This window comes from Ornithorhynchus anatinus, chromosome 5 (genome assembly GCF_004115215.2).
Source record: "Ornithorhynchus anatinus isolate Pmale09 chromosome 5, mOrnAna1.pri.v4, whole genome shotgun sequence".
In the NCBI taxonomy this organism is placed as follows: domain Eukaryota; kingdom Metazoa; phylum Chordata; class Mammalia; order Monotremata; family Ornithorhynchidae; genus Ornithorhynchus; species Ornithorhynchus anatinus.
Genome location: NC_041732.1, coordinates 41,056,149 through 41,084,099, shown reverse-complemented (window position 1 = coordinate 41,084,099; position 27,951 = coordinate 41,056,149). Strand labels below are relative to the sequence as shown.

The following is a 27,951-nucleotide window of genomic DNA, read 5'->3' as shown; positions in this document are numbered from 1 at the left end:
AACCCCAGCGATACCCAATTTGAGGACTATTCCTCAGAGTTTGTGTTTCTACATTTCTATATGATTTTTGTATTGAGGTCTTAACCTGGCCTACCGATATTGATATGCTGGAGGAATTTGCCTATTTAAGAACCCAGGAAGGAGGAAAAATCCATCTGGAATTACTGCCCAATCAAGGAATGTTGATCAAGTAAGGATGCCATTCATTTACCGCTATCTATTGTTGAAAGACATAAATGCTTGTCGACTTGGTGTCTGTGTGATTGTGGGAAATCCGTACTATATGATCTGTTTTAACCCATTTCGAAAAAATAATGGAAGGTGTCCAACCCGGGAACTAGTCTTTTGTAAACACACTGGTTTTGAATGTCCTCAAAAGACATAAGCTTGCAGAGGGCCTTGGCTTGCTTTTTCCAATATGACATTCCCAGTTTGAATTGTGCTGCTTCTGTCATCTTTAGAAGGTTTCCACTGGGCAAAAATATATATGTGTGTGTATATATATATGTACATATATATACACACACATATATATTTTTTTTTGCTTTCCAAAATCTTGCAGAATGGCATTTAGACCAGTTGGGCTTGATGTATGATGAGTTAAGTTCACTTAGCTTGTAAAACCTCTGCTCCATAACTTCGCAAATAGGACAGGCTAATTGGGCAGGCTGGAACCCCCACCTGCTGCCAGAAGCCATGCTGCTCAGGGCATGGGTGGGACCCTTCCCCCACTGAATCAGATCCACCCTGTCAGCGGGAATTGTGCCAATCATCCAGATGGGCCAGGTGATTGCGGCGAGTGGTCAATCATGGCCATCAGACAGCTCCACAGCACTTCTTGCATCACTATCTCCAAACCACAGCAATTCTTGTCAGGACAGTGCTGCCTTGAATTCTGCAGGTGGATACACTGTCCTCTTTGGTTTTTTGGGTGTGCTGTTTTCCTGTGTAGCTGGCAGGCCACTGCTTAGGGAACTTCCTCATAGCACAGAAGTGGAGGATGGAGGGAATCTTAAAAGACTCTGAGCTTGTTTCTCTTCTCCCCCAGGGAGAAATAGAAAAGATTGTCAATTGACAGAAGAAATTGGACTCTGCCTCAGCCTAGCTCTTTTTCCTCCATGGTAGCCTTTGGATTTCCTTGCCAAGTTGAGGGGCTCAAGAAGTGGGGAGAGAAGCAGTGCTTCTTTCTGGCTCTCCAGGGCAGAGAGATTTTGAGGAACCAGCCAAGCTCTCCTTTTAGCGTCCGATCGGCTTGGGGTCCTCGCACCTCTTATAGAGGCCATCAGGGAGAGGTAGTTTTTTCAGAAAATACTGAAGGTGATGCAGTTCAAATAAATACATTCCACATTTGGCCTGCTTTTAAGAATTCTAATACTTGAACTTTTTGGGCCAAGTGGACCAGGCTCCCAGCTGGTTCTTCTCTTTGGCAGTTGCTCCTTACAGCTGTTATTGTGTGAGAGATGGGCGGAACAGTTGCTTCAGGTCCAGTGATGTTTCCGGATAGCGAAGAAGCAACCACCCAAACCTTTTCATGGGTATATCCTTACAGGTTTCTGTGTTACAAGTTGTGGGAGTGTGTCTGTTTGTCCAAGAGCCTGTTGCTATAGCTCTTATACTGAGTAATCCAAGAAGCATAAGGTTGAATGGGAGTTCCCCCCCCTCAGTCTCGATTTAATCTGAGAGGTATAGACAGCTGCTCTAAATTATCAGTGGTAATAGGGGCTGGAGAGAACATGGATGATTGAAATTCACAGTGAGCTTAAAAAAAAACACAAACTATGAGCCACTGGTTTCAGCCTTCCACCCCTCCAACCCATTTACCAGAGCCCTTTTTAACAAATGGCAAATTTGCCATATAATTGAGAAGCAGCATGGCCTACTGGTTAGAGCACGGATCTGGGAATCAGTAGGACCTGGGTTCTGATCCTGGCTCTGCCGCTTGTCTGCTGTGTAACCTTGGGCAAGTCGCTTAATTTCTCTGTGCCTCAGTGACCTCATCCATAAAATGGGGATTACGACTGAGCCCCATATGGGACACGACTGTTCAATGTGATTAGCTCGTATCTACCCCAGTGCCTAGTAAATTGCCCGGCACATAGTAAATCCCATAAACAAAAAAACCAGGAAGGAGCAATAGCACAGGCTCTCGGTGACCGACAAACTAGATTATCAACTCTGGATGATGGAGTGTTGGCTTCAGTTCTGATTTAAGACCCCTCTTTCAGTAAGTGCAGTTCTAGTCTGAAATCATTTTAAACTACTTGTAAACTGCACTGAGTGGAGATCAGATGGAACAGATTAGATACTGACATAACGTGATCGGAGTCCATAAAGCCCTTTCCTTTAGAGCTGTGTAATTTCATGCCACTCTTCAGGGCTAGTGGTCAGAATATATTTGTGTGTAAGAGGTTTTTTTTTAAACAGAGACCGGGGCCTTGGAGTTATCTGGGCAGAATTTTAAAATATGAAATTCAAAGAACTGGACCCAAAGAATTGGGATGGGTTCCTGGGGAACCCCCAAAGGAAGGAAACTTGAATGGCAGAGGCCCTCCAGAACTCAGAGAACTCAGTTTCCAGGGCTTCTGCATTCCATTGCAAACCTTAGGCAGGAAGGAGGGATAGGGAGAGGGAAAAGGAAAGGAGGAGAGATGAGGCCCAGCCAAATAGAATCCCCCCTGCTCATTGCATTCGGAAGCCGTGGATCACCAGAACCGGCAATAACAAACTCTTAGATTAGAGGCTGAAGTTCTGAACCTCAGTTGAAGCTCTTAGGTGCTCCAGGTGGGCCACCCAGTGAAAAAACAGAAAAATTGGTGTCATACATAAAGGAAGCCAGTACCTAGAGAGAGATAGGCTTGCTCTTCCTTTCCAGTCGGGGGCTTTGGCTCTTGATACGAAAGCAGCCCTTTCTCTGCCCTTGTCTGCAGTATTGCTCTTCGATTAATTGTGAATAAATGGACCCTGATACGTTGTCTTCCAGTTTCAGTGAGATTCCTGTTTCCCATGGCCAAGCTCAGGCCGTGGACAGAGTTAATGGTTTTTAGGTACACCACAGATTATTGATCAGGTTTTTTTGTCTACAGATATGGCTTTTCCCTTTAAGCGCCCAATACGTTTCTCAGTGGCCCACCTCTATGCCTCTGCCATTTTATCGCTGCTTTTTTTCCCCTTCTGCTCCAAAGCTTGTATTTCTTTGTGTTCAGAATGTCCCAGGCCCCGTATTTCCCTCAGCAAGTAATAAACCTGTAACCCTTCTTCCTTTCCTCTGGTAATACCTCTCCATTCTTTTCCCCTTATTGCCAGACTCTACTTTTAAAAACACCTTCATTAGACAATTGCACCAAGTGCACCAATACTTGTACACAGGCATACTTTGTACCTAGAAAGTATAAATGCCAGTTTGAAATTGGGACTTATGTAAATCTACTCCCTCCTTCCCCTTTGAAAACCAAGAGCGAAAGGGTTTAGGTCCAGTCAACGAAGTCCGTCTGCCACGAAATTGAGCTCCAGCTGTTTTTTGCTCAGGGAAGCCTTAAGGATGTGACATCTTGTGAGCACTAGATGGGGAGCCGAGGCTTTTCCACTTCTTTGTGATGAAGCCTGCAGCTGTGTTAGGGTGGATACTTCAGGTTCAAAGAGTTCTTGTCTGGTCTCCTTCCGGCTGTTTTTGTATTTTCTCTGGAGTGTTGTTTTGCAGTGCAGGGGGAGACGGTGTGGGTGTTTGAATGCTGCTGTTTGCTGTTTTTTAAAGGCCTTCTAGCCCTCCCCTGGGGTTACTGCAGCAGGAATTCATACCTGTACCACAGCCCAGCATACAGACTGCTGACAGGTACCAAGTGGAAAAAAAAAAAAACACCTGCTCATAGTGTGCTGTGTTTTTGTCAACATGTTTTACTGCCCATGGTTTTCAGCTCTTTGTTATTCAGCACCTTTTATTCATGCTTTCTTTTAATTTGTTCCTGCATCCTTTGGCAAACCATCTGGTTGTAATATTGTACTGTTTCCTATTTTTTCATAAGTCGCCAGTGTGTCCGTGTTCAGTTTAATCACCAGAGATACCAAATGGAAATGGTTATTTAACTTTGCATTAGATTTAATGTGATTTCAGGAGCTTCAGCACACGATTCTCATTTAGAAACATGTAAGAGCATAAAACTTATTTTTCTAACTGCTTTGTTAAAGTCAGTGGCAGTTGTCCTCATTTAAATAGGACGTAGTTCAGCATTTTGGAACCTTTAGAGTATTATCTGTTTCTTTAGGGTTTGCTGATCCTAGTGGAAAAGCTTAGAACAAAATGTTACCCTATCACCCCTTTTATATAGGATTCATTTTTAGCTGCTTTGTCTGGTGTTAGAAGTGGGGATATATATGTGTATATATATATATCTATATCTATATCTATATGAATACACACACACACATCTTCCTTCACCCCTCCACCAAAAAAAGTGGAACTGGTCTCACTCCCAGTTTAACATAGCCTCTTTTCCCTTCCCCTTCCCTCCCCCCTAAAAAACAAAAAACCACAACAGGAGCACTGAGAAAGGGAGGGGAGCCAGACCAGCTCCCTGGAGTTGGGGCCAGTGGTATCCCCAAGCCGGGGCCAACCCAAGCTGGACTCGCCTCTGCCAGCAGGCAAAAGCTTGGATCTTTGAAAGGCTGATGCATGATGCGGTGGAACTTTTGGCTGCACTGTGGAAACTTACATTTTTGCTTATTTTATACATTTTCACTTTGTGGATTTTTTTTAAAGCAGTTGCTTCTGCAGGTCTATTTCTGCATGGCCATTGAAATCTCTCCCAGCTCCCCATTTTTCTTTGGAGAACTTCTGTGAGTTTCCCGAGATGGAATTCGGTGACTTTCCTGTAGGAGTTTTGGTTTTTTTTGTTTTTGTTTTCTGCTTTGGAATCTTTTCCTTAATTTCAGGCCCTTCCCCTCCTTCACTTTAGACTTTTGTCTCTTTTTCAGTCACCCTTTTTTTATGGTGATGCAGTCTGTTGAGTATCCTTTAGGCCACTCCAAGCTTTGTGTCACTAACAGTAAAGTGGTGCTGGCCGTCTTCCCCTTCAGTTTGAACTCTCCCTCTGTCCTTTCCATTGCTGTTCCCCAAACTGATCTGAAACCTCTTATCGGGGCCATCCGCTGCTGATTTGGGGAGCAGGAGTATCACACATGTATTTCCTCTGCTACTGGGTGGAGACAGGCACAGGGAGAGCACATTTCTTGTCCTAACACCTGCAGCGGCCAAGCTCAGACCTGCGCCTCCAAATGGGGCCCGGGACTCCCTGTGGGCCAACAGAAGCAGCAAGCTGAAGGTGAGGATTGTGGTACAGTTGTTCTGATGTTCCTCTAGTGCCCGGTGCCTCTTGGGGATCCCTTTGTCACCATATTGGAGGTGGAACATTGAACAAGTTCCCGTCCTCCGTTGGTGCTAGGCAGAGTGAGCTGTAATCTATCCCCTGTAAGATTAATTGTTCCACAGTTGCAGCACCAAAGACCTGTTCAACTGTAGGCCAATATATGTTTGTGTAAAACCCACAGGGAGGGGGAAACCATCAAATACAGCAAGATTGAACCTCAAACCGTGCCAAGCTGTAACCAAAAAGAAGCAAACTTGAAAAGGACTTCTGACTCCTTTAGTGGGGAAAAAAGCAGTAGACAACAAAAGAAGCATTTAAAGATGCCCCAGTTAGCTTCCATATTCTCTTCCTGTGGAAGGTACAGTTTTATGAAATGAACACCCCTGACTGGTTTCCTAAATGTCTGAGACCCGAAAGCGCTTCCGACTCCAGCCCCGTGTTGCTGCTCGCGGTCCATAGTACTTTGTTTGTTTTTGTTTTTATATATGTATTGTCTTCCTGTTGCTGACTTCAGGCACCACACCGTGACCCGGGGCATCACCAAAGGGGTGAAGGAAGATTTCCGCCTGGCTATGGAGCGCCAGGTCTCCCGCTGCGGGGAGAACCTGATGGTCGTCTTGCACCGGTTCTGCATCAACGAGAAGATCCTCCTCCTGCAGACGCTGGTCTGAAGGAAGGGAACCGGGCCGCGATCCAGCAGGCCCCTACTGGGGCTCGGGGCCATCATCAGAAGCAGGAAGCTCAGAGCAGTGAGAATGGTAATGGCAATGGTGTCACCGCCCCAAGATGCAGCTCTCCGGAGGAGAAAGCCACTGGAGCTCACGAGAGGTATATAGGCATAATTGTGGAATGCGCTTCAAAGGTTTGAGAGACATTCCTGGTTTTAGCAGTGGCCATCAGATTTGTAACTTTTTTGTGGTAAACTGAAAGGATTCAAAAGTTTTGTAAATAAAATCCAGATCCACAAAATGCTTTTTTCCTTCAAGAAAAAAAAATTTGGATGCTACTGGTTTATATCTTTCCCCACTCCCTCCCCATCTTCAAATATTAAACTGTACTAAGAAAAGCTCTAACCCGCAGCAAGCAGATAGGGGATTTGGGAGGTGATTTTCATAAGCACAGATGGTAAAAATCAGCTTATGCAATTTTCCACTCTAATTCAGCGAGGAAGATTCTTGGAAATGCCTAGGCATGCATCCTGAGTTTGTGAGTAATTATCACCCACCCTGCTGCTCCCCACAGGGGATGATGGTAGCGGAGCAGAGGGATTGCTGGGAGGGAGGGAAGCTGGCCCAAAGGGCCTTCCAAGAAGAAAAGCAGGGGGCCTGAGGAGAGACCAAGCACTGGTAAGGCAGAGAAATTGTCCCTGTCAGGGCCTCTCCCTGGCTTGGCAGAGAAGCTGTTAAAGCCTCCCAAAGCTGGGTTTGTCAGCATCCTTCCTACCGCTCCCCTCACCACCCCCCAACGAGTCCCCTTGATGTGTTCTTCCTAGCTGCTTTTTTCTGCTATCACAGCTCCCACTTCCCTCATCTGTGCACTTCCCCCACTGCCAACCATTTGACAAGACCCTGAAACTTGTTAATACTGAACACGCTGACCTCTGGAGATCCCGTTACCTAAGTGTAGGTTTTGGCCTCTTTCCAAAACATGTGCATCTTTATGCTTAATTGCAGTTCTCAAGTCCTGTTGCTCTGGCAGAAATTTCAAGGAGTTTTAACTTCACCCTTTGGGAGATGTGAAGAACATTTTTATTTAAAGATGAATTATCCTCTTTGGAGGTTTTCTTTCTATGGCTATAAATACACGTCTTAAATTCAGTCCTTAACCCTCCAATGTTTGACAGCAAAAATGCAGTCACTAGGGAAAGCAGCCAGTCTTAAAGCCCCTCCAGGCCCCTAGGTGCTGCAGTGGAGGCAGCTGCTCAGGTCAACCTAGATTTTTCAGTGATTTGAGGTTGAAGACGGACTCATGTCATACTTTGCCAACAGCAGTATGTGGGAAGTTGTGGATTTATTAACTTTGATAGTTGGCCTCCCCATAAATAGGTATGAATGCTCTCACAGGCTCTCTCCCTGCACCTGCTTTTTTAAATCAAAGGAGTCCTCAGGCTCAGGGCGCCAGAGAAATTGGTGTGGCCACCATGAGAGAGATGCACAGTTGAGCCTTAGATTTGCTAAGAAAGCTCCAGAGAGCTATAAGGTAGCTCCAAGAGATTTCAGCAACCTCCCCAGAGCCAAGTGCACGGAGACCATGTGGCTATCATGGTCTATCATAGAATGGGGGTGGGGAAGGGGTGTCAGTTATTTGGGCTAGAATTTCACCAAATTTTTGGTAAGCTATTGAGTGCTGCATGCAATATTTGGTATTCCCCAATATCTATTGATAGAATTAATAATGGTACTTACTGGCAGTGGAAAAATCCAGTCCATGAATGAATGCATGTGAGAACACTGTAACCAAAACGAATCTGATCCATTACAGCTTTTAAAACAATTAGTTTCAGAGTTTGGGAATTATACATTATTTGGTTATCTTGGATACAGATGCCCCAAGTCTCACATCATTTTTATGCTGGACCATTTCATCCTGTAACATCTTCCTATCTAAACATGGGCTTATCTTTGGTCTGTCACACTTTCCTTAGCACATTTGTTCTTTGGCACAAGATTGTACTCTTCGAACCCAAACTGAGGAGGAGCTAGAAAAACAGATCCATTCATCTTAAGTGACAGGTTCAGTGAGAGGACAGAGTTCAACTGGTTCAGATTGAGTCAGCAGGGGCCTGAAAGTCAGCTTTGACACGTCAGAATTCATCAAATCTAATGAGGTTCAGTTATATTAGCTTTAAGGTATAGCACTATGACTGTGGTGAGAGACGGCAAGTGTATTTTTTGGAAGATAATTTTCCAAGAACAAAAATTCATCTGGAGGTTGAATCTGCATCGGACAAACATGCTGCTCTAGGCTCCACCCGATATTAGCGAGCAGGTAAGACTGGTTCCACAGCCATATAATACTAAGCCTGCTTTCAACCTCTTCCTTTATCCCCCTCCCTCCAGTCACCCACCTCTCTCCAGCAGGCCCGGGATCAGATGATCAATCAATGGTATTTATCGAGCGCTTACTATCTGCAGAGCACTGTATTAAGCACTTGGGAAAGTACAAAACAACAGAATTAGACACGTTCCCTGCCCATAATGAGCTTAGAGTCTGTAAACCTGATTGACGGCAAGTCAGGTTTTCCATCACTCCAGCCACTTACCGAAGAATCTTCGGAATATACCCCAGAATCCAGGCTGCCTGGCAGTTTGGGGAGGGAAGGAGAGGGGGCTAGTTCCTGGACAGGCATCAGATAGGAAACAGACAAGATAGGAGGCTGAGGTAGGTTGAAAGAATAGCTGCTGTTCTTTTCGTGTGGGAGGGGCCGACCATGCCACCTGACGTGATAGACATACGAGTAAGAGAACAACAGGTCAGAAGGGAAACTGCATGTACTTGCTGCCACTTACGTGAATGTCACATTTGAGTCCTGCTCTGGCAGTTTGGTTGGGCCTTTTGTTAAATGGATCTTTTTCTTCGTGTACGTCCTCTGCTTTTCAGGTTTCCTGTCACGATGGCCACAGCAGCAGCAACACAACAAGCTGCCCGGAGATATGGAGAGTGCTAGGGGGTGACTAACTTGGCAGTCACCTTAACAGTGGAGGTCAGAGAGAGCAAAATATTACATTCATTTAGCCCAGGACAGTCAACAATGTCCAATTACTAATACAACTGACGCTTTCCACGCTCAGTGCAAGATAATTATAATTTTCTGAGTGCAGAAAGGAATTGAAAAGCATTGCAGCTCTGGAGGTGTTGGGTGAGCTCTCCGTGGCCCTTGAGAATCCCGGGAAGCAGCTTGCATCCAGCCAAACCTTTATCTGCAGCAGGTCTCTAAAGGTGAATGGCTTTTGGCAGGCAAAACCAAAAACACAGTTTGAGTTTTGGAGCAATTCCTTTTTGAAAGAATTTCTCTGTCATTCCATCCCAACTCACGGTCTTCTTCAAGAAGTCCGTGTGGGCAGGGGACGTGTCTTTCAACTCTGTTTTATATTGTACTCTCCCAAGCACTTAGTGGGAGCCCCTTGCAGAACCTGATTGTCTTGAATCTACCCCAGTGCTTGGCACATAGAACTTAACAAAACCATAACTATCATCTCACCTTGTATCCCCCAAATGCCACTTTGAACCTTCTGCTCGAGAGAGTGGAGTAAAGGAAAATGCTAGAGGGGGATTAATATTCAATGCATCATTTCTCATAAAAACAAGTTTTGAAGGGAATTCCTCTGTTTCACCAAAGTGTACAGATCAGCCAGAAACATGACTGGGGGAAGAGAAGATCTGGATTAAAAGAAGCCAAATACATTATTAAAAAAAGAGGTTGGATCAAGTGGCCAGGAAAGGGCATAAAACATCCAGAAAAATTTTAGGATAGAGGGAGCTATGAGTCAGAAAGCATATGGGCAACTGACTGAAAATGAGGAAAAGCAGACCAAAAGGAGATGATTTCCCAGTGGAAATGGAGGAAATTCCACTAGTCTGGATGGAGAGATCCAGCCTGGGCCAAACACTAGAGGGTTTGCTTTGGGAACCACTTAGGCCCTGCTCCCTAGGGAGGTGTCCAGCTGGATTGAGAGGGCTTCCCATCTCTAAGACCTGAAGTGGAATCTTTCATATGTTCCCAGCACAAGTCCCAGTAGGGTCCGTCTGTCCATTCTTTTCTGATGCTCTGACACACTCCATTAGGCCACAGCTTTAAAAGCCTTCGTGTGACATTTGATGCCATGTCCCAACATAGAGGGTTTCCATCAACAGAGAACTTAGAAATGCATAAAGCTGAGGAAAAAAGGAGTATTGTTTGAAATTCATGAAACTAATGACCAAAAGAAACTGATTAGCAAATGAAGAATGTACATCTCTCAAGAACTGAGGAAAAGAATTCAATTACATCAACAGTCAATTGAAGGCAAATACCATTAGTCTCCTGTCACACCTAATTTTTGAATTCAGACAAGAGGCGGTGTTAGGGGGTCAGAAGCTGGATTTGTGCCTGAAACTGCCTAACTATTGTCATCATTGTTTATTGGATTAGATTACATTTGGGTATTAAAGTCTGAATTTCAAGGCTGTTCTGCCTATTTGGTGAGGTAGGGTAACAAGGACCCAGGGGACTGTCTACTACTAGCCAACTCTAAAAATTTGTTCTAGAGGTGAATGATTGTCAAAATTCACTTCCCAATTGACAACCGTCATTGGAGCTGTCAATTTGTTTTTTCCGTATTCAGCCAAGGAAATTGACTTACCGCTTTTGGCAAAAAGTCACTACTTCTCCTGACATTCTGAGAGGCAGCTGATACAGACCAGGAAACTGAAACTCAGTTAAATAAGGCACAGGATGAAGTACCACAGTTTTGGAGGCTCTTAGTTTGAAGCAATCAGTTGATCATAGTTATAGAGTGCTTACTGTGTTTAGAGGATTTTACTAAGCACTTGGGAGAGTGCAATATAACAAAAAACGGATGAATTTCCTGCCCACAACAAGCTTGCAGTCTAGAGGGGAGACAGTCATTAATATAAATTGCAGATATATACATAAGTGCTGTGGGGCTGGGAGGGAGGACGAATAAAGGGAGCAAGTCAGGGTGACGGAGGAGGGAGAAGAGGAAAGAAAGGCTTAACCAGGGAAGGCCTCTTGGAGGAGATGTGCCTTCAATAAGGCTTTGACAGAGGGAGAGGAATTGTCTGGCGGATTTGAGGAGGGAATCCTAGGCCAGAGGAAGGGAGTGGAGAGAGCCTGGGTTTCGGAGTCAGAGGTCATGGGTTCGACTCTCGGCTCTGTACTTGTCAGCTGTGTGACTGTGGGCAAGTCACTTCACTTCTCTGTGCCTCAGTTACCTCATCGGTAAAATGGGGATTAACTGTGAGCCTCACGTGGGACAACCTGATGACCCTGTATCTACCCCAGTGCTTAGAACAGTGCTCTGCACAGAGTAAGTGCTTAACAAATACCAACATTATTAAGTGGGAAAGATGAGATTGAGGTACAGTGAGAAGGTTAGCATTAGAAGAGTGAAAAGTGGGGGGCTGGGCTGCAATAGGAGAGAAGCAAGATGAGGTAGGAAGGGGCAAGGTTGTTGGAGTGCTTTAAAGCCAATGGTGAGGAGTTTCTCTTTGATAATAATAATAATAATGGTATTTGCTAAGCTCTTTCTATGTGCCAAGTACTGTTCTAAGCGCTGGGATAGATATAAGGTTATCAGGTTGTCCCACGTGGGGCTCACAGTCTCAATCCCCAATTTACAGATGAGATAACTGAGGCACAGAGAAATTCAGTGCCCAAAGTCACACACCTGGCAAGTGGCAGAGCCAGAATTAGAACCCACAACCTCTGACTTCTTGAGGAGTGGGGAAACATGGCCAGAAAGTTTCTGTAGAAAAATGATCTGGGCAGCAGAATGAAGTATGGAGTAGAGAGAGACAGGAGGATGGGAGGTCAGCAGGGAGGCTGATACAGTAATTGAGGCAGGATAGGATGAGGGATTGGATTACATGGTAGCAGCTTAGATGGAGAGGAAAGGGCAAATTTTAGCAATGTTTTGAAGGTCAAACCGACAGGATTTAGCAACGGATTGAAGGTGTGAGTTGAATGAAAGAGTGGAGTCAAGGATAAGCAGTGTGGCACAGTGGTTAGAGCATGGGCTTGGGAGTCATAAGGATGTGGATTCTAATCCCTGGTTCCACCATTTGTCTTCTGTGTGACCTTGGGCAAGTCACTTAAATTCTCTATGCCTTAGTTTCCTCATCTGTAAAACAGAGATAAAATCTCCTTTTAGGGAGTAGGGACTGTGTCCGATCTAAATATCTTGTATCTACCACAGCGTTTAACACAGTGCTTGGTACATAGCGCTTAACAAATACCATAATTAATCATTACTAGACACAGTATATGTCGAAGTTGCATTAAAACAAATTGCCCCATGAGCTGGAAGTTTATCAATCTTTTAAGCAGCATTTCGTCCACAAACATACCAGAAATTCTAGGTTGAACTAATAATGTTGGTATTTGTATTTATTAAGCGCTTACTATGTGTAGAGCACTGTTCTAAGCGCTGGGGTAGATACAGGGTATTCAGGTTGTCCCACGTGAGGCTCACAGTTAATCCCCATTTTACAGATGAGGTAACTGAGGCACAGAGAAGTTAAGTGACTTGCCCACAGTCACACAGCTGACAAGTGGCAGAGCCGGGAGTCGAACCCATGACCTCTGACTCCGAAACCCAGGCTCTTTCCACTGAGGCACACTGCTTCCCCAAGCAACTCTAAAACCAAACAGGCAATCGTAACAACAAATACCCTGCCGTGGATAATCGACTCCTAAACTTATAGAACAGTGTCGTCCATTCCATCTCTATCCATTCCGGAATCGGTGACAGGAAGGAAGGTCAGGGTGGGGGGTCATGAACCTCTAGATTGCCCAGAAATTTTTCTCAGGATGTAAATGACAAGTCACAACACACTCCATTTTTAAAACATTCCTGGCTACTGACCCAGTCAGACTGGAGAAGACTGAGTGTAGCCATGATGGGGCCTGTTTGAAGAGGCCTGCCATAGGATAGAGCAGTTACCAAAGGGCACAGCGCCCTTATGGGCTAGAAACAAAATACTGAGGAAAACTATTCACTCACACTGGAGATGCGCATGTCCAGGGGGTGCAAGAGATATGCAGGAAGCAAGAAGAAAACAGTGAGAAGCAGCATGCCCCGGTGGAAGGAGCCCAGGCCTGGTAGTTGAGGAACCTGAGTTCTAATCCCAGCTCTGTCCCCCTGTCTGCCGTGTTACCTTATGGAAGACATTTAACTTTTCAGTTTCAGTTTCCTCATCTGTAAAATGGGCATTAAAAACCTGTCCTCTCTCCCTCTCAAACTGTGCAGACCAGTGTGACTGAATGGAAGGAGCAGGGGCCTGGGAGTCAGAGGACGCGTGTTCTAATCCCAGCTTTGCTGTTTGCCTGCTGGGTAACCTTGGTCTTGCCATCAAACTCTGTGCCTCAGTTTCCTTATCTGAAAAATAATGTTGGTATTTGTTAAGCGCTTACTATGTGCAGAGCACTGTTCTAAGCGCTGGGGTAGACACAAGGGAATCAGGTTGTCCCACGTGGGGCTCACAGTCTTCATCCCCATTTTACAGATGAGGTAACTGAGGCACAGAGAAGTGAAGTGACTTGCCCACAGTCACACAGCTAACGAATGGCAGATCCGGGATCTGGGACCTGATAGGGATTCAATGCCTGGTCTTCCTCCCACGTAGATTGTGAGCTCCGTGTGGGACAGGGACTGTGTCTGACCTGATTATCTTGTATCTTCCCCAGGGTTTAGAACAGCGCGTGGCTCACAGTAAGCCCTTAACAACTCGCAATTTTGTTATCTACTACCACGTGTTCTTAGACCTTGCAAAAGCATCTGACACAATCAGTAGACCTGATTTCTGGCAACTCCTCCAAGAAAAATGGCTTGGTTGTCCCGAAAAGATTGTCAAAATCCCCGGATTAGTCTCCAGTGAGATGCCAGACTGCTTCAGAATTGGAAAGGCCTGTCAGATCCTTTCCCCTTCACCGATGAAGGAGCTGGGTATCAGGTCCAGTCTCATTCAGTCTAGTGGACACAGCAGTGCACAAGGACTCGACTGAGAGTCTGGTGTCAAAATCTGATTCTGAGCCTCTGGGAGATTCTTCCAGTTGAACAGGCTGAGAACATCATTGAAAGTCTCTGACTTACCCAATTAGGAACTCCCATACACTGGGAGCACTCAACCGAGAAGACACAGCTGTTTTTTAACTGTTTCTCAGGATCGGGAAAGCACAGGGCTTGGCAACTAGCCTGAACATCTGGCTTGCACAACCAAAACACTGCAGTGGTGACCCAACACCCAATGCTACCACTGAACTCTATTTTGGTAGGGTACTGTCCAACAATACAAGAATAGACAAGGAGGTGAGATGCCATCAACAAGGAGGTTACTATGTCTTTTAGGACACTGATAATCTGACAGGTAGTGGGGCCTAAATATGATATCAAGATTCAGACTCTGCAACTAATACAGAGCAATTGTAGAGCCCAGTCTTCTGTGTGGCTGGGAGATGTGGACCTACCATAATACCTGGGGCTGTTTTTTTAAGGACTTATTATGTGACAAGCACTGAACCAAATGCTGGGATAGATAATCAGGTCATACACAGTCCCTGGCCCACACAGGACTCACACAATACAAGAAAAGGTAGGTACGTAAATCCCCATTTTTACAAATGAGGAAACTGAGGCACAAAGAAGGTAAGTGACTTGCTCAAGGTCAACCAGCAGGCAAATGACAGAGCCGACATCAAAACTCCAGCCCTCTGATTCCCAGTCCCAGGCTCTATCCATTAGAGCCATGCTGCTTCCCTAAGCTCTTTTCGACTTTCAAAATAGTCCCAACGATGCTATTTAGATGCAATAGGTTACGTCAAAGACAAAACAGGATCATAACCCATGAGGTGCTGGAATGTATCAGGACCGGAACTGAAGCAGTACTCTCGGAACGTACCTTCACTGGGCCGGGTCATGGCGGGAGAGGGAATGACAGAAGGATACCAATTCAATTCCTCTTTAGTCAGCTTTTTAGTCAAACGTAAACATTGCTCTGCACACAGTAAGCACTCAATAAAGAGGACTGATGAATAAACAAGGTGAACAAAAGAAATGATTTAAAGAGGCAGTGAAGCAAAACTGCAAACTTTGTGGTATGTCGGAAAATCTTAACAGGCACACACATAGATAACAAATCTCACCATACCAGTAGTAAGGTCATCTGCTCATCTCTTTATCTCTCTGTTCTGTTAAAGCACAGAACTTGTCATAGGTTAACAACAGAAGTTCAGCCAATTTTATTCAGCCAGGGGCCACTAGGTGTTTTTCTCCTGGAGGAATTTTGTGTTTTTTTAATTCCTGGAAGTTTGGCTTTTCCTCAGTGATGTAAAGAACCCCAAGCCAAACTGTGCTGAATCTTGGTCACAGATTATAATCCTAAATAAAATATTTAGGTAAAGTTCCCGGCAGCCTTAACTATGCGTCATCATCATCATAATAATGACAATAAAAACAACTGTGGTATTTGCTAAGCACTCACTAAGTCCCAATAACTGCAGTAAGCACTGAGATAGTTACAGTGCAATCACATTGGATACAGTCCCTCTCCCACATTGGGCTCACAGTCTAAGCAGAAGGGAGAACGGGAATTGAATCCACATTTTAGATGGACCCCAGAAAAATTAAGTGACTTACCCAAGGTCACACGGCATGTACGTGGTGGAGCTGAGATTAGGACCTGGGTTTTGTAATTCCCAGGCCTGTGCTCCTTCTACTAGGGCACACTGGTTTGCACTATTCAACAAAATAGACTTAAGATATCTGTGGGGCAGATGGGGTTTTTGAGTAAAAGAACAAGAGAGAAAGGGGCTGCAAGGGGTCAGTGTGGAGTGACTGTGTTCACGTGATAAGTGGGCCAGCCATTGAGCGCTTACTGTGTGCAGAGCACTGTACTAAGCATTGGGAGAGTACAATGTAACAATATAGCAGACACATTCCCTGCCCACAACATGCTTACACTTGAGATCTAGATTTAAAATGAGAACACAGGAGTGCTTGGACAGAAAGCCATTAACTGATTACTCTGGGGAATTGAGTATGGTTCAAGGGGTCAAGGTCACACAGCTGGCAAATGACCGAGCTGGAATTAGAACCCAGATCCTGACTCCCAGACTTGTGCTCTTTCCATTAGACCACACTGCTCCAAAATAAATAAAACCTATTGCCCCCGAGACCCTGACAACCTGGTGTGTACCTACTACCTGATGCCAAGAAAGACAGTTCTACTGAAGAGTAAGTCTGAAAGTAGTGATTCAATGGAAAGAGTTCATAAACTTACCTTGACTTTAATTTGAAGGATTTCTATAACAAAATACACTTTTTCAGAATACCTATGTCATTGATATACCTGGGGGCGCGGGGGGACAGGGTGAATGTGTAAGTAAATATGCTTTATGGGCAAGAATGGCTAAATCCATAGTATCCAAAAAAAAGGAGGGAGGAGCATAAAATGGCATCTGCCAGTGACAGGAATTTTCAAGAATATCAGGCAATGAATATTTAACATTCATCAAGCAGAGCTTGGCAAACCTGAATGGAAAGTTATTCTGTTTCTTGGTACATCAAATGGCACTTAGCAGAAAAATTTGGATTATTAACTAGGCAAAGAAAATGCCAAATATCACATTTAGTCACCATTACAGAAGACCACAATAAAATTGACAATATTGCTCTCAAGCAGTGTAAAAATATAAAAGACCACCTTGCAAAAAACGAGCTGGACTAAGAAGTGGGCCTTAGATCATTTTCCATAATGTCTCCAATAATTCCCTTTTCAAAAGTTCAATAAGTCCTTAACAGAATTACATTAAACTGTCCAAAATATCCGTGTACACTGATAATGAAAAAGCAGGCCAATAACTCTGCATTCAAATACATGATTCACAAATAGGCAGTGCTCTAATTAACTGTGTGAGACATCAGCACACATTAGGCAAATAAAAGCTGATCCCATTTTTCCATGATTTGAAAATTCAAAACACCATCATCCCTTTTGACTACTGATTCCCCTCTTTTAAATGACAGTCTCCAGTGAGCTCTCTCTCGCCTTGGGTCAGTGAAATGTTTCAGGGCAGCTGTCAGATTTTCCAGAATATTCTTTTCCTGTAGAGTATATATGAAATGATAACCCAGATGGAGGTAGCAACCAGGTTCTGAGTCAAATGTTCAGCATGTGACTGGTTGTCCTGCATCTTCCACTGAAAGGGAAAATAGTTTTCAAACACTTCATGTCCAACATAAACCAGGATAGAATTCATTCCTTGAGGGGGGGAAAAGAAAGGAAGAAAATTAGTGTTCTACTATAAAAATACTGTAATCATCTACGCTAATGGACTGTTTAATGGATATTTACTCAAACGTAAGAGTTTTGATCATAAAAGGGAGTGATAACTAATCACTTGAAGTAGCAAATTTCCCCAGCATTTAACCTAAATACTCCACTCTGAAGTAGGCGTAAGAGTTTTGAGCATAAAAAGCAGTGATAACTAATCACTTGAAGTAGCAAATTTCCCCATCATTTAACCTAAATACTCCACTCTGAAGTAGACTGGAATTTTGAGTTCTAAACTACTGATGGAAAAACTGAAGTCCAGAGAATTTAGCAACAGAATCTAATACTAGCAACATTACAAAAACCCAGAAATTAGGGCTGTGGAATTAGTACTTCATCCTTCTTAAGCCCACTGACTCCTGCCACTGTGGCTGCCACCTTCCCCCACTTCTTGGTTTCTCATGCCTCAGTCCTTACACCCTGCAGGTAGCAGTAGCAGAAAATGGGATGGGTGGGGCAGAAGAGAACGAGGGGGCTGCAACAATCATAGGAGGAAGAAAACCTGGGAGGAGGAAGAGGAGGAAGAGGATACTGTGATGGTGACTACAAAAGCAGAAACCCTAGGTAAAATTTGGTCTCAATGTTTTGATACTATAGCCATGGTCCCCACAAATGAGATACAAAATAGCATGCATCTTGTGGGGCATTTACTGGGTCCTAACAGTGAGTGACTAATCAAGTGGATGTACTGAACAAGAGCATTAAAACTCAATTCCATCCCATCCTAGAGTCTAATAATAATGATGGCATGTGTTAAGCACTTACTATGTGCCAAGCACTGTTCTAAGCGCTGGGGTAGATACAGGGTAATCAGGTTGTCCCACGTAGAGTTCACAGTCTTAATCTCCATTTTACAGATGAGGTAACTGAGGCACAGAGAAGTTAAGTGACTTGCCCAAAGTCACACAGCCAGGATTAAAACCCACAACCTCTGAATCCCAAGCCCGGGCTCTTTCCACTAAGCCATGCTGCTTCTCGTACTAACCCATTGCTGCTTCTTGTGTCTAGAAAGAGAACATATCTCTTCAGGGGTCTAGGATGAACAGTCTCCTGCTTCCAGGCAGGCATTCAATTATTCATTCATTCAATCGTATTTATTGAGTGCTTACTGTGTGCAAAGCACTATACTAAGCGCTTGGGAGAATACAATGTAACAATAAGCAGACACATTTCCTGCCCACACTGAGCTTTTTCCACCGACACCTAACATCAGCATCATTTACGAGCTGTTTGCCAAATCAAGATAGGGTGCCTGGGAAGAAAATCTGGATTGTGGTTTGGCGGGGGGGGGGGGGGGGGGGGGGGGGGGGGGAGGAGAAAGAAAGAAGGAGGTTGCATATTGTTGCTTGCACCACTGCTTCCAGGTTCCACACTGCTGCCTGGGCCCCTATTTCTGCAATAAGGCCACTAAGCAGAGGCAGAGGTGAACAAGAAGGAGGAATAAGGGCCTGGTGTTTAGAGCTCACATATATCACACACATGGTATCCCAGAAAACACCATAATTTCTTCAAAGTTTTCTCTGAATCCCACTCCTCAAGGGATGGACAGGATAAAGCTATAGTAGATGTTTCCAGGGCTAGCTTCTGAGGTTCACCTTTCACCTTTCAAGGTCTACTCCCCACTCGTCCATCGACGCTTCCCAACTCATGTGGAAAAGCCTCGCGGGCCCAGGTGAATGTTACTGACCTGGGTAAAAGAACGGCGCGCCTGACCACAGCCTCTTCACATCCACAAAGTAGTAGATCAGCAACAGTGCCACGAAGGCAAAGCAGCTCAGAGTGGTCACGTAGGAAATGGACCTGAGCAGTTCCCGTGGAAAGAATAAGCAAATGTCAGATTTGTTTCTGGATTGAGGCAGATTGAGGCTGGGAGTGATGATAATTAATGAAAACTGTGGTACTTGGTAAGCACTCACTATGTGCCAGGCACTGTACTGAGCACTGGGGTGGATACAAGCAAATTGGGTTGGTCACAGTCCCTGTCCCACACAGGACTCATGGTCTTAATCCCCAGTTTACAGATGAGGTAACTGAGGTTCAGAGAAATGAAATGACTTGCCCAAGGTGACATAGCAGACGTAACCTAGTGGAAAGAGCACCAGCTTGGGAGTCAGAGGACTGATCCCGGCTCAGCCGCTTGTCTGCTATGAGACCTCAGACAAATCATTTAACTTCTCTGGGCCTCAACTACCTCATCTATAAAACAGGGATTAGATCCTACTCCCTTCTACTTAGATTGTGAGCCCCACGTAGGACAGGGAGTGTGTCCAACTTGATTATTCTTTGTCTACCCCAGCACCTGGTACAGTGCTTGGCACGTAGTAAGCACTTACCAACTACCATTAGCAAAAAATTCAAAACCTAAAAATTTGCAGTCTGAAATATTTACCAGAGATTCTTGTTGATTGGAACAAAGCCTTCATTTTGTGAAAATTTGGTCAAAACACCAGAAATAAGTCCCTGTAAGTAAGAAAATTTAGAATACTAGTTTCAAGTAATAAAATCTGCAGTACAAAAAAAAATGCTAGCTAAATAAACTGACTCAAAGAATTTGGATTGCTACAACTTGTTTACATCATTTTAACTGCAAAAAAGATTTTAAAATTTCTTTCACTTTCTACAGTTCATAAAAACAGTACTATTTTTCATCTGAAATTAATTTCAGAAGACATCTCATTCGCTTTCCTACCAACTTTGTAAGAAGGTAGGTGGAAGACAAAACTGAGTTACGGAAAGGGAAAAAGGATTTGGTTTGGACAAGAAATGATGGGGGAACAGATGCCAGGTGTGCTGACTGGCAGTCCAGCGCAGCGATATACTTGGTCATGTTTTTGGAAACTCAGCTCTAGAATTTAGGTAGGTTCATTCACCTGTCTGCCAGGATCGAAACCATGTCGTCTTCACATCTTTATGCTACCCTCCAACCAAGAAAAGATGATCGGGAAATATTTTCTTCCTTAACAGTATTTTTAAATTTCAAAAATCACTAGGCCAGAGCACTTAGGTCTATTTAGTCAACACTGTTGTCCATTTAAAGCAGATTGTTTATGGAATTCTAAATACAAGGCATGCACACTAATGAACTGATAATGTACTTTTTGCAGAAAACACTCTACTATGGTAATGAATTTTTAAAACTTACCATAACAACACTCCAGGTAAGGAACCTTAGCATTATTTGTCGGTGCTGCTCTTTGTAAAATAGGAGTATTTTTCCTGCCTAGGAAAGAAATCATCATTATAAACAAGAGAGTCACCTAATTTTTGTGATACATTTTCTTAAGATGCTTTGGACTCCAGGGTCAAATTATTTTTTTCTGTTTAGCCACTAACAGTTGAGTGATTTTCTTCTCCCTCCTTTCTGTTGTTGACATTAATTACAGAAGCTCCTCTAGTCCCTCATCCTTCCTTAGGGAGTAGCTTCCCAAACTCCGATCAAATAAACCCAAAACCATCTAGGGTGTTTACAATACTTGGAAGACATTTTGAAGGATCAAAAAAATCCAAAAAAAATGAACATAATCGAGAAGTGTCTTTCAGGCCTTGAATCGACTGTGGTACCTTAGATCAGCAGTGGGAAATCATAGGCAACAGGTTTCAGAAATGGGATCAGAGCCATAAATGACCAATCCGCCATCACTGCCTACGCAGCCTGGCCTAGTGGAAAAGGCATAGGTCTGGGAGTCAGAGGATCTGAGTTCTAATCCCTGCTCTGCCAACATGCCTCCTGTCTGACCTTGGGCAAATCACTTAGCTTTTCTGTGCCTCAGTTTCCTTATCTGTGAAATGGGGATTCGGTGCCTGTTCTCCCCACTATGTATACTATGAGTCCAATGTGGGATGGGGTTATGTCTGACCTGCTTGGCTTGTATCCACCCCAGTGCTTAGAACACTGCTTGACACATAATAACAACTGGTTTTTATGGTATTTGTTAAGTGCTTTCCACGTTCCAGGCACTGTACTAAGCACTGCAGTAGATACAAGGTAATCGGGTCAGACACGGTCCTTGTCCCACATGGAATTTACAGTCTTAATCCCCATTTTACAGATGAGAACACAGGTACAGAGAAGTTAAATGACTTGCCCAAGGCTACAAAGCAGAGAAGTGGTGGCGCTGGGATTAGAACACAGGTCCTTCTGACTCCCAAACCAGTGCTCTTTCCACTAGACCATACTGCTTCTCAGCAAAACAAACAGTATTTACAAATGCTATTAAAAATCACAATAATAATAATATAGGCTGGTTTCATACTGGGTCCACTTCTGCGAATAAGCCTCCTCACTGACCTCCTTGTGTTCTGTCTCTCCCCTCCACAGTCCATACTTCACTCTGCTGCCTATATCATTTTCCTAAAAAACAGTTCAATCCATGTCTTCCCTCTCCTCAAGAGCCTCCAGTGTTTGTCCATCCACCTCAGCATCCATCAGAAGCTCCTTACCATCGGTTTTATCGTACTCAATCGGATCTCCCCCTCCTACCTTTCTTCTCTGATTCCCTACTACAACCCAGCCTGCACACTTTACTCCTCTAATGCCGACCCACTCACTATATCTCCACCTAATATGTATCACTATTGACCCCCTCGCCCAGAACCTTCCTCTGGCCTGGGGTTTCCTCCCATTTCATATACGACAGACCACCAGTCCCCCGATCTTCAAAACCTTACTAACATCACATTTCCTCCTCCGACTAAGCCCTCATTTCCCCGACTCCCTCTCCCTTCTGTGTCGCCCAGGCACTTGGCTGTGTACACTTTAAGTACTTGATATTCACCCCACTCTCAGCCTGATAGCACTTATGTACATAACCAGAATTTCTTTTAATATCTGTCTTCCCCTCTAGACTGACTGTAAGCTTCTTGTGGGCAGGGAACACATCTACTAACTCTGTTGTACTCTCCCAAGTACTCAACACGGTGCTCTGAACACAGTAAGTGCTCAATAAATACCACTGATTGATTCTGGAGATGTTTGTGTGTCTGATTCATATCAGTAGCAATTTTAGTATAATGTAAGATGAATAATAAAGTAGCTAATTCAGTAGCCATTTCTGATCTTGAATATTCTTATAATAATTACGGTATTTGTTAAGCACTTACTATGGGCCGAGCACTGTTCTAAGCCCTGGGGTAGATACAAGGTAATCAGTTTGTCATGTGGGGCTCACAGTCTTAATCCCCATTTTACAGATGAGGTAACTGAAGCAAAGAGAAGTTAAGCAGATAAGTGGTGGACCTGGGATTAGAACTCACATCCTCTGACTCCCAAGCCCGTGCTCTTGCCACTAGGCCATGATGCTACTATAAGACACTATTTCACTTAGCATCTTGGCTACTCACATCCCCCACTGTACTCACGCCTATACCGTTAACTCTATTACTTCCCCTTATCTGTTTCCCTCAGTAGATTTTAAGCTCCTGAGGGGCAGGGATCATGTCTACTCTACTCATTCTATTGTTCTCTTGCCCAAGCGCTTAGTACAGAGCACTGTATACAGTAAGAGCTTAGCAAATACTATTGATTATCATATCCACTTTCCTGACAACTTAGGCTGACCTGCTGCAGAACAAGGATGAAAGCTTTAAATGAGCTGCACTTCAAATGCAGAATCCTAGTACTGTCCTCTGCATCCTATGGATGCTCACTCCATTTCTGATGATGGTGACAACCCCCATGACTAAAATGGAGATGAATGTTTGAAAAAAATCCTTTTAAAATATAGTAGTGAGGTCTGACATTTTCTCAAATACCTACCCTCTCAAGTTGCCTTGCTCTCCTCACTCTCAGTCAATTCCTTCTTTTACCCTCCATCTAGAACTTCCTCTGCTTTCATCCATCAATCGATCGCATTTATTGAGCACTTACCGTGGGCAGAGCACTGTACTGAGTGCTTGGGAGAGTACAATACAACAGAGTTGGTAGACACATTAACTGCCTACAAGAAGCTCACAGTCTAGAGGGGAGGCAGACATTAATATACATACAAAAAAGCTTACCAATATGTACATAAATACTGGGGGGCTGGGAGGAGGGATGGATAGAGGGAGTAAGTCAGGGTGATGTGGAGTCGGAAGAAAAGGAAATGAGGACTTAGTCAGGGAAGACCTCTTGGAGGAGATGTGCCTTCGATAAGGCTTTGAAGGTGATCAGAGTAACTGTCTGTAGTATATGAAGAGGGAAGGCATTCCAAGCCAGAGGCAAGACAGGGATGAGAGGTCGGAGTTGAGACAGGCAAGATCGGGATACGGTAAGTAGATTGGCATTAGAAGAGCAAAGTGTGTGGACTGGGTCATAGTAGGAGAGTAGCGAGGTGAGGCAGGAGGAGGCAAGGTGGCTGAGTGCTTTATAGCAGATGGTGAGGAGTTTCTGCTTGTTGCGGCGGGAGATGGTCAACCACTGGAGTTGAGGAGTGGGGAAACATGGACTGAACATTTTTCAGAAAAATGATCCGGGCATAAGAGTGAAACATGGACTAGAGTGAGGAGACTCAGGAGGCAGGGGACTCAGCAAGGACGACAATACAGTAATCAAGGTGGGAGAGGATAAATGCTTGGATTAACACAGCAGCAGTGTGGATGGGGAGGAGGGGGTGGATTGTAGCAATGTTGTGAAGGCTGAACCAACAGGATTTAGTGACAGATTGAATATGTGTGTTGAATGACAGAGAGGAATCAAAGATGATGCCAATGACAGAGACCACCACTCTCCCCATCCTCAAGATCCTACTACGATCACACCTCCTTCGGAAAGCCTTCCCTGACTAATCTTTCTTCCCCCCCACTCTATTTTCTCTCCCTACTTCACCACCTATGCATTTAAGACTATACCCCTGAAACACTTAGTTACTCACCCCACCCCTAAAGCCTTTATGTATATAGTCTTACACTCAGTTGCTTACCTTACCATACTTTATCTGAATATCTGTCTTCCCAGTTAGATTGTAAGCCCCTTGAGGATAGGGATCCTTGAGGACAGGGATCATATGTCTCTGCTTTATTGTACTCACCCAAATACTTCGAAGACTGTTATGCACTTAATGAGCACTCAATAAATACTACCGATTGAATATTTTTTATTCAGAGTGGCAAATAACCAAGAGGCTCTATTAAACCTCAAGAAATTCTAGGCCTATAAAACTAACATTGTATAAAAATACAATGGGAATTTTTCCCACTTGCATGAATGAAAAATCTTTTTTAATTTTCCATTTTTCATTTCATTCTCTAAGAAAACCATCTCATAACAATACCTGAACTCCCAGAAATGCCATCACAATGGAATTGATGGTCCCCAAGATTCCTTCTGGGTCATAGGCCACTTTGGTGTGGTACAAAACCTTCACAAGAGACACAACAAAAAAGACTGTGTTAGTGACCATTCTCAAGACCCAAGTTACCATTTCTATTATTTCCTTTTAAACAATAGCCTGGGGCTCCCAGTTGCCAATACCTGTTTTCTTCAGGACTAGATTAACTTTCAACATTAAGAATGAAACAATTAAACAGCAATAATGGACAATGTGGTACATTCTACTCCAGGCCCAAGTCGATATCCTCACACCTTATTTTCTGATTTAACTGTCATCTGTCAAAGGTTATTAGGTACTAATTCAAGTAGCATGTCATTAAATGAGGCTTGTTTCACGTGGAACGCTGCACGCGATAACTTTTGCTTATCTCAGTGGAGAGGCGGCATGGCCTAGTGGAAAGAGCACATGCCTAGGAGTCAGAGGACCTGGTTTCTAATCCCAGCTCCACCATGTGCCTGCTTTGTGACCTTGGACAAGTCACTTAACTTCTCTAGACCCAGAGTGAGCTCCCCCCTTTTTTTCCTCTGCTCCCTCTACCCCCTTCACCTCTCCGCAGCTAAACCCTCTTCTCCCCCCTTTCCCTCTCCTCCTCCCCCTCTCCCGTCCCACCCCCTCAGCAATGTACTCATCCGCTCGAGTGTATATATCTTTATCACCCTATTTATTTTGTTTATTTTGTTTAATGAGTTGTACATCACCCTGATTCTATTTAGTTGCCATTGTTTTTATGAGATGTTCTTCCCCTTGACTCTATTTATTGCCATTGTTCTTGTCTGCTTGTCTTCCCCGATTAGACTGTAAGCTCACCAAACAGCAGGGACTGTCTCTATCTGTTGCCGACTTGTACATTTCAAGCGCTTAATACAGTGTTCTGCACATAGTAAGCGCTCAATAAATACTATTGAATGAATGAACCTCAGTTACCTCTTCCTTAAATGGAAATTCAGTATGTGCTCTGCCTCCTAGATTGTGAGCCCTGCATAGGACAGGAACTGTCTCTGACCTGATTATCTTGTATCTTCCCCAGGCTAAGAACAGTGCTTGACCCCCATAGTAAGCGCCTAACACTATTATTATTATTATTATTTACATTTCTAAATTTTGCCTGGCATATAGTAAGAGCTTAACAAATACTGTTAAAAAAAGCCAATCTCACTTACGTTAGGAGAAGGATGCTGGTAAATGTGATTTTCTCCCAGAAGCAAATGATCTATGTAACCAGCAGCTCCTCCGGTACAATTTGGATATTTTCCAAAATCGCCAATCCCACCAGGGCCAAGGTAACCCCTAAAACAAAGATGAGCACACTGATCTGCTTGCTTATGGCTTTTTTATGAGATTTGAGAATGGAGAATGGGATGTTATATATTCAAGCAGCCTTGAAGATAAGTTCAAAACAGTTACCAGCCAACAGCGAAATTTTGCTGGCCCATTGGACTTTCTAAGAATTATGCCCTTCCTCCATTTCCCCTGCTGCTCCCTAGATCGCCAAGCCAACATTAGCATGCTTGTGGTAAATTAACTTAATATACCCTTACAAGTATAAATTTACAAGATCAAATGAAAGGTAATAGAAAAGAGAGACCATGCTTATCAGTCAGTCTTCTTGGATCCCCCCTTCACTTCATTCTGTTTAGGGCCTGGTTAGATGAGCTGGGGATAATTTGCCTGATTGTGTTTGTGGCCATTTTCTGAAGGGCCCATAAAAGTGTTTTTGAGCACCAGCGAGATGAATCCTATCTCTAATGTTAGAGCAGTTGAGGAAATTTCTTCTCAGCAAGCGCTCAACAATTACCATCGATGATGATGATGATTGATGGTTCATCAAGCATCATCCGAAGGAACCAGAAAGCAGGAATCATATAATAATTCCATGTACAAAGAATTCCAAAGACGCCTAATCCCCTTCCCTTTCCCACAACAAAATTAGGGCAAGTAAAATGACTGTTTACCTCCAGAAATGAGAGTAACACTCAGGGGCTGGAATTGTCCAGAAAAACCTAGCAAATCCCTTTAAATAATTAGGAGGAGAATGTTTGACTCGGGGGAGGCACCAAGCTACAGAAGAAGTCTCCAAACAGTTACCTACGTTGGACAGCCTGGTACTGGTAATAAGAAAGTCAGGCAAAGCCAAGCTGTTTCCAGCATCAAAATGAAAATCCACTGTGGCCAATATGATATGATTTCCTGAAGAAAAGAACATGTCCTCTCCTAATTGAAGGAACAGAAGAGCAAGTACAGATGAATGACATTGATTAGCAATGGAGCACTCTACATTTATAGCACAGCTCTGAAAATCAGAAACCTTAGTACTGGTATCTAAAATAAAACTGTACATTTGAATACTACCTATAAGAGTAGTAACTTGTTCTCACATACAGAAAAATCACACAAGTGCAGAAAGTAAAGGGAAATCAATTACTTCCCAAGGAACATCTGACAGACTTCTCAGCTCTTTGTTTCTTTTTGCTTCTGGCACCTGACCTGACCCAATTTAGAAGTTTCTAAATCAAATCAAACACAATAAACCAGTCATCTACCATAAGTGTCAGGCAACACGTCTAAAGCTACAGAACACCCAGTCTCTTCGTATCACAGTAATAATAAGATTCCGAATCCTATCTCTTTCTTGATCTCTTTCATCTCGTCTCTGGACAGAGGCTCCCATCATTTCAGTGGTGGATGCTCTCCGAGCAGGAGATATTGGTATTTATAAATGTCCTAACCGGTCTGGACTTTTAGATCAATCAGCAGCATTGTACCCACTGACCCCGTGACCCTGAGAGGGGTGTGTGTCTGTCTCTAGTTGTTAGTGGAAGTGGACTGAGTGGCATTTGGATCTGTTCTTACCTTTCCAAGAGCAGTTTTAGGCAACTGCTCATCCTCTTATGAAGTTCTGCAGGGCTTATTAACCCGCAGGTCCTCTTGGAGAAAATGGATGCCATTTGGGCTGCAATCCCAATCAATCACATTTTTTGAGAGCTTACTGTGTGCAGAATACTGAACCAAGCACTTGGGAGAGTACAAAGTAATAGAATTGGAAGATGGCCTAGTGGATAGAACACGGGCCTGGGAGTCAGGGGGTCATGGGTTCTAATCCTGGCTCTGCCACTTGTCTGCAGTGTGATCTTGGGCAAGTCACTTCACTTCTGTAGGCCTCAGTTACCTCACCTGTAAAATGGGGATTAAGACTGTGAGCCCGATGTGGGACAGGGACTTTGTCCAACCCT

At 43.9% G+C, this 27,951-nt stretch overlaps 2 protein-coding genes across 7 annotated transcripts in view; one reads left to right on the top strand and one right to left on the bottom strand.

Annotated features, from left to right (window-relative positions):
- Positions 1 to 6,329, top strand: part of INTS10 (integrator complex subunit 10) — a 29,429-nt gene extending 23,100 nt beyond the window's left edge. Inside the window, exons 16-19 of one of the 4 annotated variants that reach the window (XM_029065404.2) lie at positions 97 to 190; positions 3,752 to 3,829; positions 5,542 to 5,718; positions 5,875 to 6,329. In XM_029065404.2, the coding sequence (XP_028921237.1) occupies positions 97 to 190; positions 3,752 to 3,829; positions 5,542 to 5,718; positions 5,875 to 6,031 (506 nt within the window). In that variant the 3' untranslated portion in view covers positions 6,032 to 6,329. The remainder of the gene's footprint in view (positions 1 to 96; positions 191 to 3,751; positions 3,830 to 5,541; positions 5,719 to 5,874) is intronic. The other 3 variants (XM_029065406.2, XM_029065407.2, XM_001509329.4) reach the window with 3 other exon arrangements.
- Positions 6,330 to 16,345: 10,016 nt separating this feature from the next.
- HGSNAT (heparan-alpha-glucosaminide N-acetyltransferase) overlaps positions 16,346 to 27,951 on the bottom strand; it is a 36,142-nt gene continuing 24,536 nt past the window's right edge. For all 3 annotated transcript variants that reach the window (XM_029065442.2, XM_029065440.2, XM_029065441.2), the window contains exons 12-18: positions 26,811 to 26,932; positions 25,882 to 26,008; positions 24,662 to 24,748; positions 20,554 to 20,631; positions 19,801 to 19,871; positions 19,099 to 19,211; positions 16,346 to 17,339 (exon numbers count right to left, since the gene is read on the bottom strand). In XM_029065442.2, coding sequence (XP_028921275.1) covers positions 17,158 to 17,339; positions 19,099 to 19,211; positions 19,801 to 19,871; positions 20,554 to 20,631; positions 24,662 to 24,748; positions 25,882 to 26,008; positions 26,811 to 26,932 — 780 coding nt within the window. In that variant the 3' untranslated portion in view covers positions 16,346 to 17,157. The remainder of the gene's footprint in view (positions 17,340 to 19,098; positions 19,212 to 19,800; positions 19,872 to 20,553; positions 20,632 to 24,661; positions 24,749 to 25,881; positions 26,009 to 26,810; positions 26,933 to 27,951) is intronic.